This window comes from Pundamilia nyererei, unplaced genomic scaffold, assembly GCF_000239375.1.
Source record: "Pundamilia nyererei isolate P.nyererei 1_Seehausen unplaced genomic scaffold, PunNye1.0 scaffold00208, whole genome shotgun sequence".
In the NCBI taxonomy this organism is placed as follows: domain Eukaryota; kingdom Metazoa; phylum Chordata; class Actinopteri; order Cichliformes; family Cichlidae; genus Pundamilia; species Pundamilia nyererei.
Genome location: NW_005187609.1, coordinates 129073 through 140856, shown reverse-complemented (window position 1 = coordinate 140856; position 11784 = coordinate 129073). Strand labels below are relative to the sequence as shown.

Here is an 11784-nt window from a genome sequence, read left to right as displayed (position 1 = left end):
GGCGGCTGCCTCAGGGCTCTCCTCCTGCCTCCCCTTTCCCTCATCCACCTGCTGGCCTCTGTGAAAGCTCCACCATAGCCACCACCAAACAACTGAGTTATCTTTCAGTGTTTGTACGTTACAAAAAAAACAAAAAACATCGGCCCGTAAAAACAAAAAATCACGATGGGCCCACCGGGTAAATGCCCGGTATGCCTGATGGCCAGTCCAGCTATGGTCGTGCCATCAGTTAACCCTTTGCATGCCAGCTGTGGCACACATGCCCAGGGTTGCCAACCCCTGGCATAGAGGATATAGCACTAGCCACAACAGGTTGTAGGAAAATCCTGAGCATTGTCTGACAGATATTAAAAGACGTCTGCCACCTCAGATAATAGAGACAGCTCTTTCCGTAAATTGCGGTTGTGGTACTTCAGCATCTAGCTAGTGCTACTGAAGAGCAGCAATTAGCTCAACAAACATCAGCAAACACACAAACTGTTTGTGTGCAGTTTGTGGCACAGTGTACTGCTAGCTAAAGGTCTAGCTGCTATATTTCACAGAGAGAGAAAAGAAAGAGAGCTAGCTTCCACTAACCACTCAGAGATGGAGAAAGATAAGAAAGACATTGCAGGAGAGGCAGAAGAGAGGTTAGATTTAATGGGAAGGACTGCTCAGTGGGGTTTGATAAACTGGGAGCTTACGTGTAAGTCCTCATGTGTTTCAATCAGACGTTGGGTCTGCACACATGACATTCTCATATTTCTTTTTTCATCATTAAAGAAAGACCATCGAAAAAGGATGAACCCTTCAGAGAAGATCGAAGAAAGATTGACCAGTCTGGTCCCCCACCCAGAGAAGGAAATCCCTTGCCCAGAGCAGGGCCTGGTAACAGGGGGGGGCACCCAGTACATCCTCCACCTGGCACCATGGGCCCCCCTGGAAACTATGGCAGTTCAAGTTCCCACAGAGACATCAAGCTCACCCTCCTTAACAAGGTTAATATTCTGCTTTCTTACATTTAAAGGAGTCTGGTTATCTCAATCAGAAAACCTCACCTTTTTTGTTTCTAATGGCTTTTTGTGAACCTTTAATGTTCAAAATAAGAAGTCCTTAAAGAAAATGTACTTTCTGACATCTATACAAGTGAAAATTAGCCTCTATTGACACACTCTGACAATCCATACTAGCATCAACACAATAGACATCATGACTCTGTGAATCATGGAAATTCACCAACAACACAAACCTTTTGCAGCATAACTAATAGATGGTTTAGGGTCGCCTGATCCAGGCCCAACTATAACCTTTATCAGTGTGGCATCTGGCTTGATAAACATAACTGGGTGTCATCTCCATCATAAATGGAATGTATACAATATTTTTAATTAAAAATGTATAAGGAAAGTATGTACAGCGTGAAAAGAATCTTGACCAACTTGTCACTTAGCTTTTGAGTTTAAGAAAAAGCAGTATGCTTACAGACTGGAATCTATCTAAAAAATGATGATTCAAGCTGGTGGAATGCATTACCATTAAACCAAATGGTGTATTATAGTCTCTGTTACTGCCATTAGTTACCACAAGGAGAAGTTCTTTGTTTACAGATCAGTTATTCCAAGCTCACCAACAGGATCACTCAGCATTGTTATTGTGAGGACAAAAAAAATGAAAGCAACTGTATTTAGAAATCTCAAGTTTCCTAAGCATAAAACAATCATGTTCTTTTAGCCTGTCTCACATACTCAGTGAAAATAAAATGATTTACACCATCACGTGAGACATGGTTTAAAAAAAACGAAAACATTGTTACCAAGATTAACGCAGCAAATACGAGTGTACATACATAAATTCCTGTTTTATCACGTTTTACATGGAAACACAAACTAACAGAGACACACTGAATGCACCTCATTGCCAACTGTAACCAAACAGAAGAAAGTACGTTCATCTTCACAGTATGCAGTTCAAGGAAAATTTAAAAAAAATGTTTCTAACAAATACGCAAAAAAAAAAAATATTGAATTAATTCACTGTCTGTTACAGTCTCCAAAGTATAATGTTCAGTGGTGTCAGGTGGTACTGTGAAACCAAGCACAGACCGGTCCATTGTCAGAGGCCATAAGATTAGTAACCTTCACTAGTGCTGTTTCTGTGCTATGATGAATTAAATCCTGGCTGAAACTCATCAGAAGAATTGAAACAACTCTTTAAAAGCCAAAGATCTGCAGCCTGCACACTGAAGAACTCCACATTTACCCTAAAATTTACATTTTGAACACACTGATTTTTCTCCAACCGTAATGTATTTAGTGGCACTTTTGGGCCTGTGGTTTAAATCCTAAAATTAGAATAAATTAATGAAAATATTTTAAACAAATTTCAATCTTAATAAGGAACTAACCTAAAAATTTGATCAACTTCAATCACTCCTCTTGTATCTGATAGAGAGTATCTATGCTCCCAGCAAGTGTCATCTCAGCAAGTTTATTTGCATTTTTGCATGAAACAATAGACAGCTTGACTCTTTACTTGAGCTTGATTTCCATTCCAGTATGGACCCATTTCTTGCATTTCTGTAATTTTTCCTGAATGTTTGAATTGTTCAATTTCAGCAGCAGGGAGACAAAGGCAACAGGAAGCGGTACCTGCCTGGAGACAAAGACAGGCCAGGTTCCCCCCTCAACAAAAGAATGGCTATGTCTCCAGACAAAGGTGAGAAACATGACTGACTAAATAGAAGCACTTTGTCTCCCAGGGAAATTTGCCTGAGCCTAGCCCCTCTGTTGTACAGGAGCTGCCAACATTCCTGCGCCTGGAGCAAATTCTCCCAGGAAAACCTACTCAGTGTGTCTAGCTTTGCTCTCAGGTCCAGAACATACTGAATTTCATTCCTTCCTTCCAGTTTTCTTCAATTTGGTATAAAACTCCAAACATTAACTGGGGAACCTGTAAACAACAGAGGGTCTAACCAGCGATTCCAATTGCGTTCATCCTTCATGAATGAAATTACGAATCATGGACTTTAAAATCTTTGTATTAGCGTTGTATTAGTTTTGGTGCAATGTGATATCCCGAAGCAGTGCCGCTGCGCACCATTTCTTTAAAGAGTGTAGTGCAAGCTCAGTTTTCAGGTCATCTCCCCGAGATACTGACTGACCAGGGCACACTGTTCATGTCTCTCACACTAAAAGAACAATACGAATTATTGGGCATTAAATCTCTTTGGACCAGCGTCTATCACCCTCAGACTGACGGGTTGGTGGAGCAACCGAATAAGATTTTAAAGTCCATGATTTGTGCGCTCTGGTGAAATGGCCCAATGAGGTCCATACACTCAAAAGGGACCTCCATTAGAAGTAATGGGCATGAAGGTGCTTTTGGAATGCCGGGCTGGTTCACCATCTAACAGTCAGGACAAGACACATCGTTGCCCATCCCCCCGAATGCCCAGTCATTATTAGCTCCAGAAAATTGCACCTGTTATCTAGGGGTGCAACGATACTCGTATCGATATTGAACCGTTCTATACAGTGCTTTCGGTTCTGTACGCATATGTATCGAACAATACAACATTTTTTATTTATTTTATCAACTTTTCTTCTGACGATGCTGTCTGTGTTAAGCGCTCAGTGGATCTGCGTTCAACTACTCCGCCTAGGCTGCACTGTCCAGCGCAGATCCACTGAGCGCAGCACAAGCTAGCAAGACAGAAGCTAAGCTCGTTGCAACATGGCAAATTGAACCTCCCCCACCCTCATTCAGATCTGGCGTTTGGAACTGTTTTGGTTTTCATGTGACGTATGACCCTGAAGGTAAGCGCGTCATGGACTAAAGTAAAACAGTATGTTGGATGTGCCATGCAATGCTCAATTACATGGGTGGGAACTAGTGCGTTAGCGCAGTTAGCTCGTTAACGTGTTGACGCCATCCAGCCCCACGCACGGGGTGATCCGCGGTAACACGTTAACGGAGATTTGCCGTGTTGTGGCGTTAACGTCATTTCAGATTTACGCTGACAGCACTAGTGAGAACACAACGAATATGTCTGCACATTTACGCTGGCTCATCCTAGTGCAAAGACAAGTGGAAGCAGACAAAAACAACAAGCATGCATGCTACAAACTTTACCCGAGTCATTTAGACAGCCGTTAGCACATGATTCTCCTTATGGGGACCTGATATGTTTAATATGCTGCTGAGAATATAGCCCAGAAGAAGCGTATAGTATAGCTTTTATTTTGGAAAGAGACATTTCTCTGTAATAAACTCTTTTCCAAAGATGAGTGATTTCTCGATCAGATAGATTTATTATTTTTATTACTTTGTTGTTTCAGCAACATTAAATTTAAAAACTGTACTTTTGAGTTAAAATATATATTTATAATTTTAATAAATGACAAATTAAAAAGGCATGAACATTTTTTTTTGTATCGAAAAAATATCGAACCGTGACACCAAAGTATCGAACCGAACCGTGAATTTTGTGTGTCGTTGCACCCCTACTGTTTTCATATGAAAAGCTTAAATGTAGTTTAGTCTGTCTGCCTCATTATCTCTTAATCTGGTGTTTTTTAGGCCGCGATAAGAGGATACCTGGCCGACTCCCACTTTCTCCTCGAATAGATCGACCCAGAGGGCGACCCATGCCCCCACAGGGAGACAGGTTGGTGGCTTATTGTTGCTGAAGGCCTGTGGTTTTTAAACCTTCACTGAAGACAAAGACATTCAGCTAGAACTGTGGAATTTCTTAAATCACCTTTCTCTATGTTGTACAGCCTCTGTATAGGCAGCAGTGATCATGGTGACTCAGGCCAAACACATGTCTGTCATGTCATGTGGTCTGGCAAACTTCATAAGCCAAAATGAGGAACAGGCCACAGATAGTTAACCTTCCCTGCACGTGTTGTAGAATGCATTGTCTCTTGTGCAAAATCCCCTCTATGAAATAATTCCGTTGTGTTATCAAGAATCCTGTTTTGTACTGAACTGTACTGAACACAGAGGCAGAACCAATGAGAGAATTGAAATAACAATTTGTTTTGTCCACCATGAAACTCTCATTGTGACTTCCATTATGAATAATGTATGGATTCATGTCATACCACTTTGGACATCCAGTATAAATGTTCCCGTTAGGTTGTTTCCTGGTTTTGGAAATAGGAAAGTTCAAAAAGAAGAGACAGTGGCAAGTTTGTTTGTTTTTTTCCAACATGAAGAGATAGTAATGTTTACTTTACCAGCTACACAGCAAGGTTAACCTGGGTCATATACACTAGTTAACTATTTTAGCCTGCAGTAGCTGATGAGCAAAATTGAGGCATGTCAGCAGACACACATGAGTTAGAAATAACAGAGAGGGTTATGTTGGGGCCAGGGAATTGCCTTAGTGAAACTCTGAACAGACTTGTGAAAATCGAGAGATCAAAGGGACAATTTCCATTTCCTTGTTTTGTCTGACCAACAGTCCCAAATGCAAAAGGTAATCATTTTTACTATGTGGTGAATAAGCATCAAATACTGTACTATGCTATAGGCATTGTTAAACTTTTGTATACCTGAATAGTAGTAATTGTTTAATTAACTGAAAGGCCAGTATCATAAACAATATCAACATTGTTCAGTAGTCTAATTTACCAAAAGGCTTTTGATCAAAAGAGTTTTAAAATGGTTCAGGGACAGTGTCAACAGTTCATTAGATGCTCAGCAGGTGCTGTTTTCAATCTGCACAGTTAACCAGAAATGAAAAAAAAGCTTCCACAAAACTGCTTCTAGTTTCTGAAAACTGAGAATTGTTTCTGCTTGTCATTGACTGATATGCAAATAGAGGGTTTTTTTTGTTTGCGTTTTCCTTTTTTTAGCTCACAATTACTGCTTAAACTGCTTTACTTTGGTTAGCAGTCTAAAGACTAAAAACTATTTGAATCATTGTAATGTTAAAAGATTAATTCATAGATGGCTGATTTTGGTTGGTTGATTCTATATTTAACCTATTAAATATGTGATATTAAGAATTGTATGTAATTACTTTAAAGCTGACAAAGTTTTATATTGAACTTATTGAAACTCGCAGGGATCTAGTTATAACTAAAGTTAGTGGATAACTAGCTTTAACAACTAGGATTAAAGAGTTTAACAGTTAAAACAGACCCAGATGTAGATAAACACTGAATGGGTTTATAATAGTTGATGAATCAACATAACATCCTGTTTAAAACAGAAGACATGATGTGTGCTGTCATCTAACTTAAGCGTTGTTAAACAAAGGCTGATTCAGCAGTGGAAGTAGTGAATGCAGGGAATGGCTCTCAGACATTCTTTTCCTTTTTTTAGTCATGTATTCTCATCTGCACTTGGCTGGTAATTATAACGCTTAACTCTGTCTGTCTTCTTAGAAAACGTCCTCTGTCTCCACCTCCCAAATCATCTGGGAAAAGCCCAGCAGCTCCATCGGCCAAGCTGGTCACACCGAGTCCAGCATCGGGTGCCGGATCGGGTTCTAGCAAACCCAGCAACACGCTGTCCCGGCGCGAGGAGCTTCTGAAACAGCTGAAGGCTGTGGAAGATGCCATCGCCCGTAAACGAGCAAAGATTCCTGCCAAATAAATGGCAGCACAGCCCTAACCTGTTCATCCACATGCAAAGTCTGCCTGGGCAACCATGAGGGTCACAGGGTGGACTGTTTTTTGTTTTGTTTTTTCTCAAATCTCCAATGGACATGTAAAAATGTTGTATGGTTTGGTTATAAAGGCTGTTGTGTGAGTGAACAGGAAGTAATTGCCACAAAAACCACCTTGGGCTTGATGGGCTCTGCTTCATTTTTCGAACATTGATCACTTCCATGTTCCCGAGTTTGCTCCCGTTAAAATCCTTTTAATGTCTCAGCCACATATTACCTCACAAATAGAAGAGGTCATCTGGGCATTTGGCAAGGAAAGGGACGTCTCAGGAATGGAGTGCAATATGTTTAGACTTCATAATGCAGAGACAGGATAGTAAAGGGGTACTGTGTTTACCTGCTGCTCACTTTGTTCCCTCACTAGAATGGAAGCATTTTCCTCATGGTGTGGTGAATAATAGATCTATGAACACTGAGCCGTTTCTATCTCTTTTACTGTCTTGTTCTTGCATTTTTTTCTCCTTTTTCCTGTATGTGCAGTGGTGTGACTGTTGGCTCAGCTCTACAGGGTACCAACAGCCCACAGGACCTCAGAGCGTTTCTTTGTACAAATCTCCAAGTTCACAAGCATCCATACTCGGCCCAGCTCCCTCTTTAACCAATGCCTCGCCTCCTTGCTGTGTTTTAGGATAGTGGTCATTTTCACAGCTCAGAACCTTTCAAGCATATCATTATAAACCACATTGATGTGAAGTACTGCTTTTTAAAAAATTCCAACGTTTTGTTTTCTTAGCTCTTAAGTGATAAAACAATGTTTTCTGTCACATTTTTTGTTGGAGGAGTCTGAGGTGGAATGGGAACATTTAGAGACAACGTATGTCTTGCTTTTGTGAGAAAAGCCTCTAAATAAACTATTTTGATAAGACAAGTTCCTTTGTGTGCTGTCGACTGTTGAAAAAAGAAAATGTGTTACAGTACCGATCCACAGTAATGTATAATAATTTCAAAGGGGCATTGTTCAGTTTAAACAGCATACAGATGTTTGTTAAGAACGTCCATGTTTTTTTAAGCTAGCGCATTATCATGAATCTATTCACAGCATTGAACCATCACAATTGAGTGTTGAGAAATTCCCATCTGCCATCTCTAATAAAGTCACTATCGATTTCTTTGTTAAGCCGTTGCATTGCTCCCAAGGTCACAGTGAGGTCACACCTGATCTTATCATAGTTTTGCTTTTGACAGGGCAGTGTCAGTCACCACTGCGGTCCTGACTGCAATTTCTCAGCAACTACCAGTTCTACAAAGAGAAAAACCTGGTGCTGGAGGAAAAGTGAGCCTAGTGATCGAAGTCTAAACTTCGCCAGTGGCCAATCGTGCAACAACCAGTGACTGATGTCACATTGGCTATGTCGATCTTTTGGATAGATGCAAACACTATGGTGTACTGCATTAACTGGTAGTACACCATATGTCTGTGAAGGTTCTCAGTCATCCAGGTCATCATAGTCTAAGGAGCTTGGAGAGAAAAGCATCTGGACTTCTTTAAGTTGCTTGAAGACGTTTCACCTCTCATCCGAGAAGCTTCTTCAGTTCTAAGAGTCAAATGGTGGAGAGACCCAGATTTAAGCCCAGTGGGAGTGTCCCCCCAAAGAGGGACAAAGGACCCCCTAATGATCCTCTACCTAATCACATGAGCCAAGGTGTGAAAACGGGTGTGGGTCACAGTCAGCCAGGGTTTCGGGTGAGCTCATTGTGAAACCTGGCCCCACCCTATCATGTGATTTCCTGAGGCCAGATGGCCCAGGATGTGAGTGGGCGTCTGGGAAGGGATCTCAAAACTGGATTATAGATGGCAGACAGTTGGTGTCGTAAACCACCGCCTCTGTTCAAAGATGGTCGCTCACAGTAGACATAGATGGCTTCTTTCACTCCTCTTTCAAACCATCTGTCCTCTCTTTCCAAAATGTGAACATTGGCATCCTCGAAAGAGTGACCTTTATCCTTTAGATGCAGATGGACTGCTGAGTCTTGTCCTGTGGAGGTGGCTCTTCTATGTTGTGCCATGCGCTTGTGAAGTGGCTGTTTGGTCTCTCCAATGTAGAGGTCTGGGCAATCCTCACTGCACTGTACAGCATACACCACGTTGTTAAGTTTGTGTTTAGGAGTTTTGTCTTTCGGGTGAACCAGTTTTTGTCTGAGTGTGTTGCTGGGTCTGAAATGCACCGGGATGTCATGCTTGGAGAAAACTCTCATGAGTTTCTCTGATACACCGGCTACATAGGGGATGACAATCAGAGAAACTCAGGAGTTTTCTCCAAGCACGACATCCCAGTGTAGTGATAGATGTTGCGATACCGAATAACAGCAACATCAGGAAGAAGGAACACGAGAAGCTAGAGAAGTATCAATAGCTGGAGATGATGTGAGGGGCGAAGGTAACTGGTCCCAGTGGGAATCGAAGCACTTGGTGCGGTTACTCCCAAGCTAGGCGAGTGGCTCCAGCAGATCCCAGGAACAACATTGGAGATCTCCGTCCAGAAGAGCGCAGTCCTGGGAACAGCAAAGATACTGCACCAGATTACGCAGGACCCTTAAGTCCCAGGCCTCTGGTAGAGGACTCGAGCTTGAAGGATAGACCGCCCACAGGGGAGAGAGGGGAATTTTATTTATTCATACATATAGATAGATAGATAGATAGGTGTGTTGTACCTCGTGTGTGTGTGTGTGTGTGGATAGATAGATATATTCAAAGCTATGTGATCTATGTGGGGTATTTTCTGGATGCATGAAGTGTTTTGCATTTAGGAATTCCTCTTCCAAACATGTGACCTGTATCTGAACCAAAAAATTTGTTTAGTTTTCCATAACGTCGACATAACTGAATAAACAACTCTCTAACATTGAACACCCCATTTGGCATGTAGTGGAAACACTTTTATTGCAATTTTGGAGAAATTTTAGAAAAATGAACCACATCAACTTTGCAGTCATGGGAAAAAGTTGCCTACAGACTCAAGAAATAATCCTGGAGGAAGTCATAAATAGGAACTACTTTGAGCACCCAGAGCACATAGTTTAGGGGAAATACCAGGCCACAATAAACAAACAAATCTGCCAACAGGTAAGTGACGCTTCCAACATGGTTATGACTTGTCATTGAATTTAAGGATTTAGGCTGATGGATGTCCATATTAACCTGTGAGTCTCCTTGGCTGCATCTCTGTTATGCAAATATTATATTGTTTTTGGACATGGACTGCTGCCAACACCACAGAAGAGTCGCTATTCCTGTTATACTTCTTTGAAGTTTGTCTTTAGGGTGATGTCATGCATTGTTGTTTAGAGGACACAAGTTAAGGTGATCAAGTCCCAAATCAAAATATTAACTCTCAAATCATGACTTATGAGTCCAAAGTTAAGACCCCAAAGTCTTTTGTCAAGTTTTAAGTCATTACTAAAGTCTACAATTAATTCTTCATTGTTTTACATACTAACCATCGTCAATTAAAAATTCACAATAGCAATAATATGTTTAGAACTGGTAGCAAATTATATATAATGAATGGTTGTAAAACTGAAAACATAATGAACTTCAAACATTTACATTAAGATCTGAGTGCCTGCCAGCTGAGATGTTTTAATGTTTGCAGTAATAATAATGTGCATGGCCAAACTATGCAGCAAGGTTGGCTATATAGGCCTGCATTTATAACATTAACTTAAATGAGTGCAGACAGGATTATTAAGTCAGTGAAACAGCCAACTCTAGTGAAGTCACTAGGCACTAGTAGTGAAGTCTCTTTGGCTCTTTGTAATTTGCAGATGTCTAGAGACATTCACGTTTGCATCTGCAAAAGCTTTTCAATCCCACATAGCAAAATTGGTATGGCCCAGATCTGTCCCACACACCGCAAAGAATGACGGCCCTTTGGTGGCCCAGCACAAGGCCAGTTGCATAGACACTGGAGATCCTGTGCTGGCCCATGTGTGGATTACCTCTGGCAAACCTGATCTGGGCCACCAAAGGGCCGTCATTCTTTGCAGTATGTGGGCAGCCACGGGCCAGTTGTAGACAAACTGGTGGTCCTGTGCTGGTCCAAGATGTCATCCTAATGTGTACCTTAATCAAGCCATGTAATAACAACATGTGTTGGAACATGACGAAACTGTTCAGAGAGTGAATGGACTTAATCTTATATAGTGCTTTTCTAGTCTCCCACTTAAAGTACTCTATACAATATGCCACAGTCACAAATCACACACTTTCTCTTAACTGGGTGCTTCCTAACTACATTCATACACATTCACACTCTTGACATGCAGACTGGAGGAGCCAGGGATCGAACCACTAACCTTCAGATCAGTAGGTGACCTGCTCTACCTCCTGAGCTACAGCCACATAGTGGAAAACACGAGTAAACCCTAACTAGGTTTTGGATAAAGTGTACACTCACAAACCTGTCAAACCTGCATTTGAAACGTTGGCTACTATAGCAGTATAGTATTGCAAAATGACATTTGGGTCTTCTAACTAAAATAGGAAGATAAATAGTGCCATCATTGCCAGACCTAGCCCACATCTGGTTGACATACACTCTGCCATGACACCAGTCAGTCAGAAGTGCCAGCTTGATGCCAGATCCGAGCCAGACCTGTTTTCTATGAGACTGGGCCACATAAACCGAATCACAATCGAGCCAGATGTGGCATGCCATCACATAGACAGTGCCATCTATGCCAGGCCTGGCCCATATCTGGATGACATACGCCTTATCATGCCAGAAGTCAGCCAGCAGTGCCGGCTTGATACCAGATCCGGGCCAGACCTGCTTGCTATGTGGGATGTTGAATGGCCTCTAAGTAGAATGACCATTGGAAAGTTACCTGCAAATGCCCCTGAAACACTTGTGCAGATAAGAGAACATTCCCCTCTGTTGATAAATGAACCAGCATATCGACAAAATGCCCCAATGCGGTCAGACACTGTGACAGTAAGATTCCCAGGCAAAATACAACTAATTTTGAGTACTCTTGTAGAGTAGATATAGTTAATTTAAAAAAACAAAACGAAACCACACACATCTTTTTTTAAGCCATTTGGAGTCTTTGTTAAGTCTCTTTAAACTGGACATGAAACTACACTTTTTTATTTTCATGCTGTACTCAATATTACTGCTAATATA

The 11784-nt window shown here is 41.4% G+C and overlaps 1 protein-coding gene across 1 annotated transcript in view; it reads left to right on the top strand.

Moving 5' to 3' along the window:
- The window catches only part of zc3h18 (zinc finger CCCH-type containing 18), a 53512-nt gene extending 45986 nt beyond the window's left edge, over window positions 1-7526 (top strand). The window contains exons 17-20 of the mRNA XM_005747891.2: window positions 763-977; window positions 2595-2694; window positions 4558-4645; window positions 6375-7526. Coding sequence (XP_005747948.1) covers window positions 763-977; window positions 2595-2694; window positions 4558-4645; window positions 6375-6585 — 614 coding nt within the window. The 3' untranslated portion in view covers window positions 6586-7526. The remainder of the gene's footprint in view (window positions 1-762; window positions 978-2594; window positions 2695-4557; window positions 4646-6374) is intronic.
- Window positions 7527-11784: the final 4258 nt, after the last annotated feature.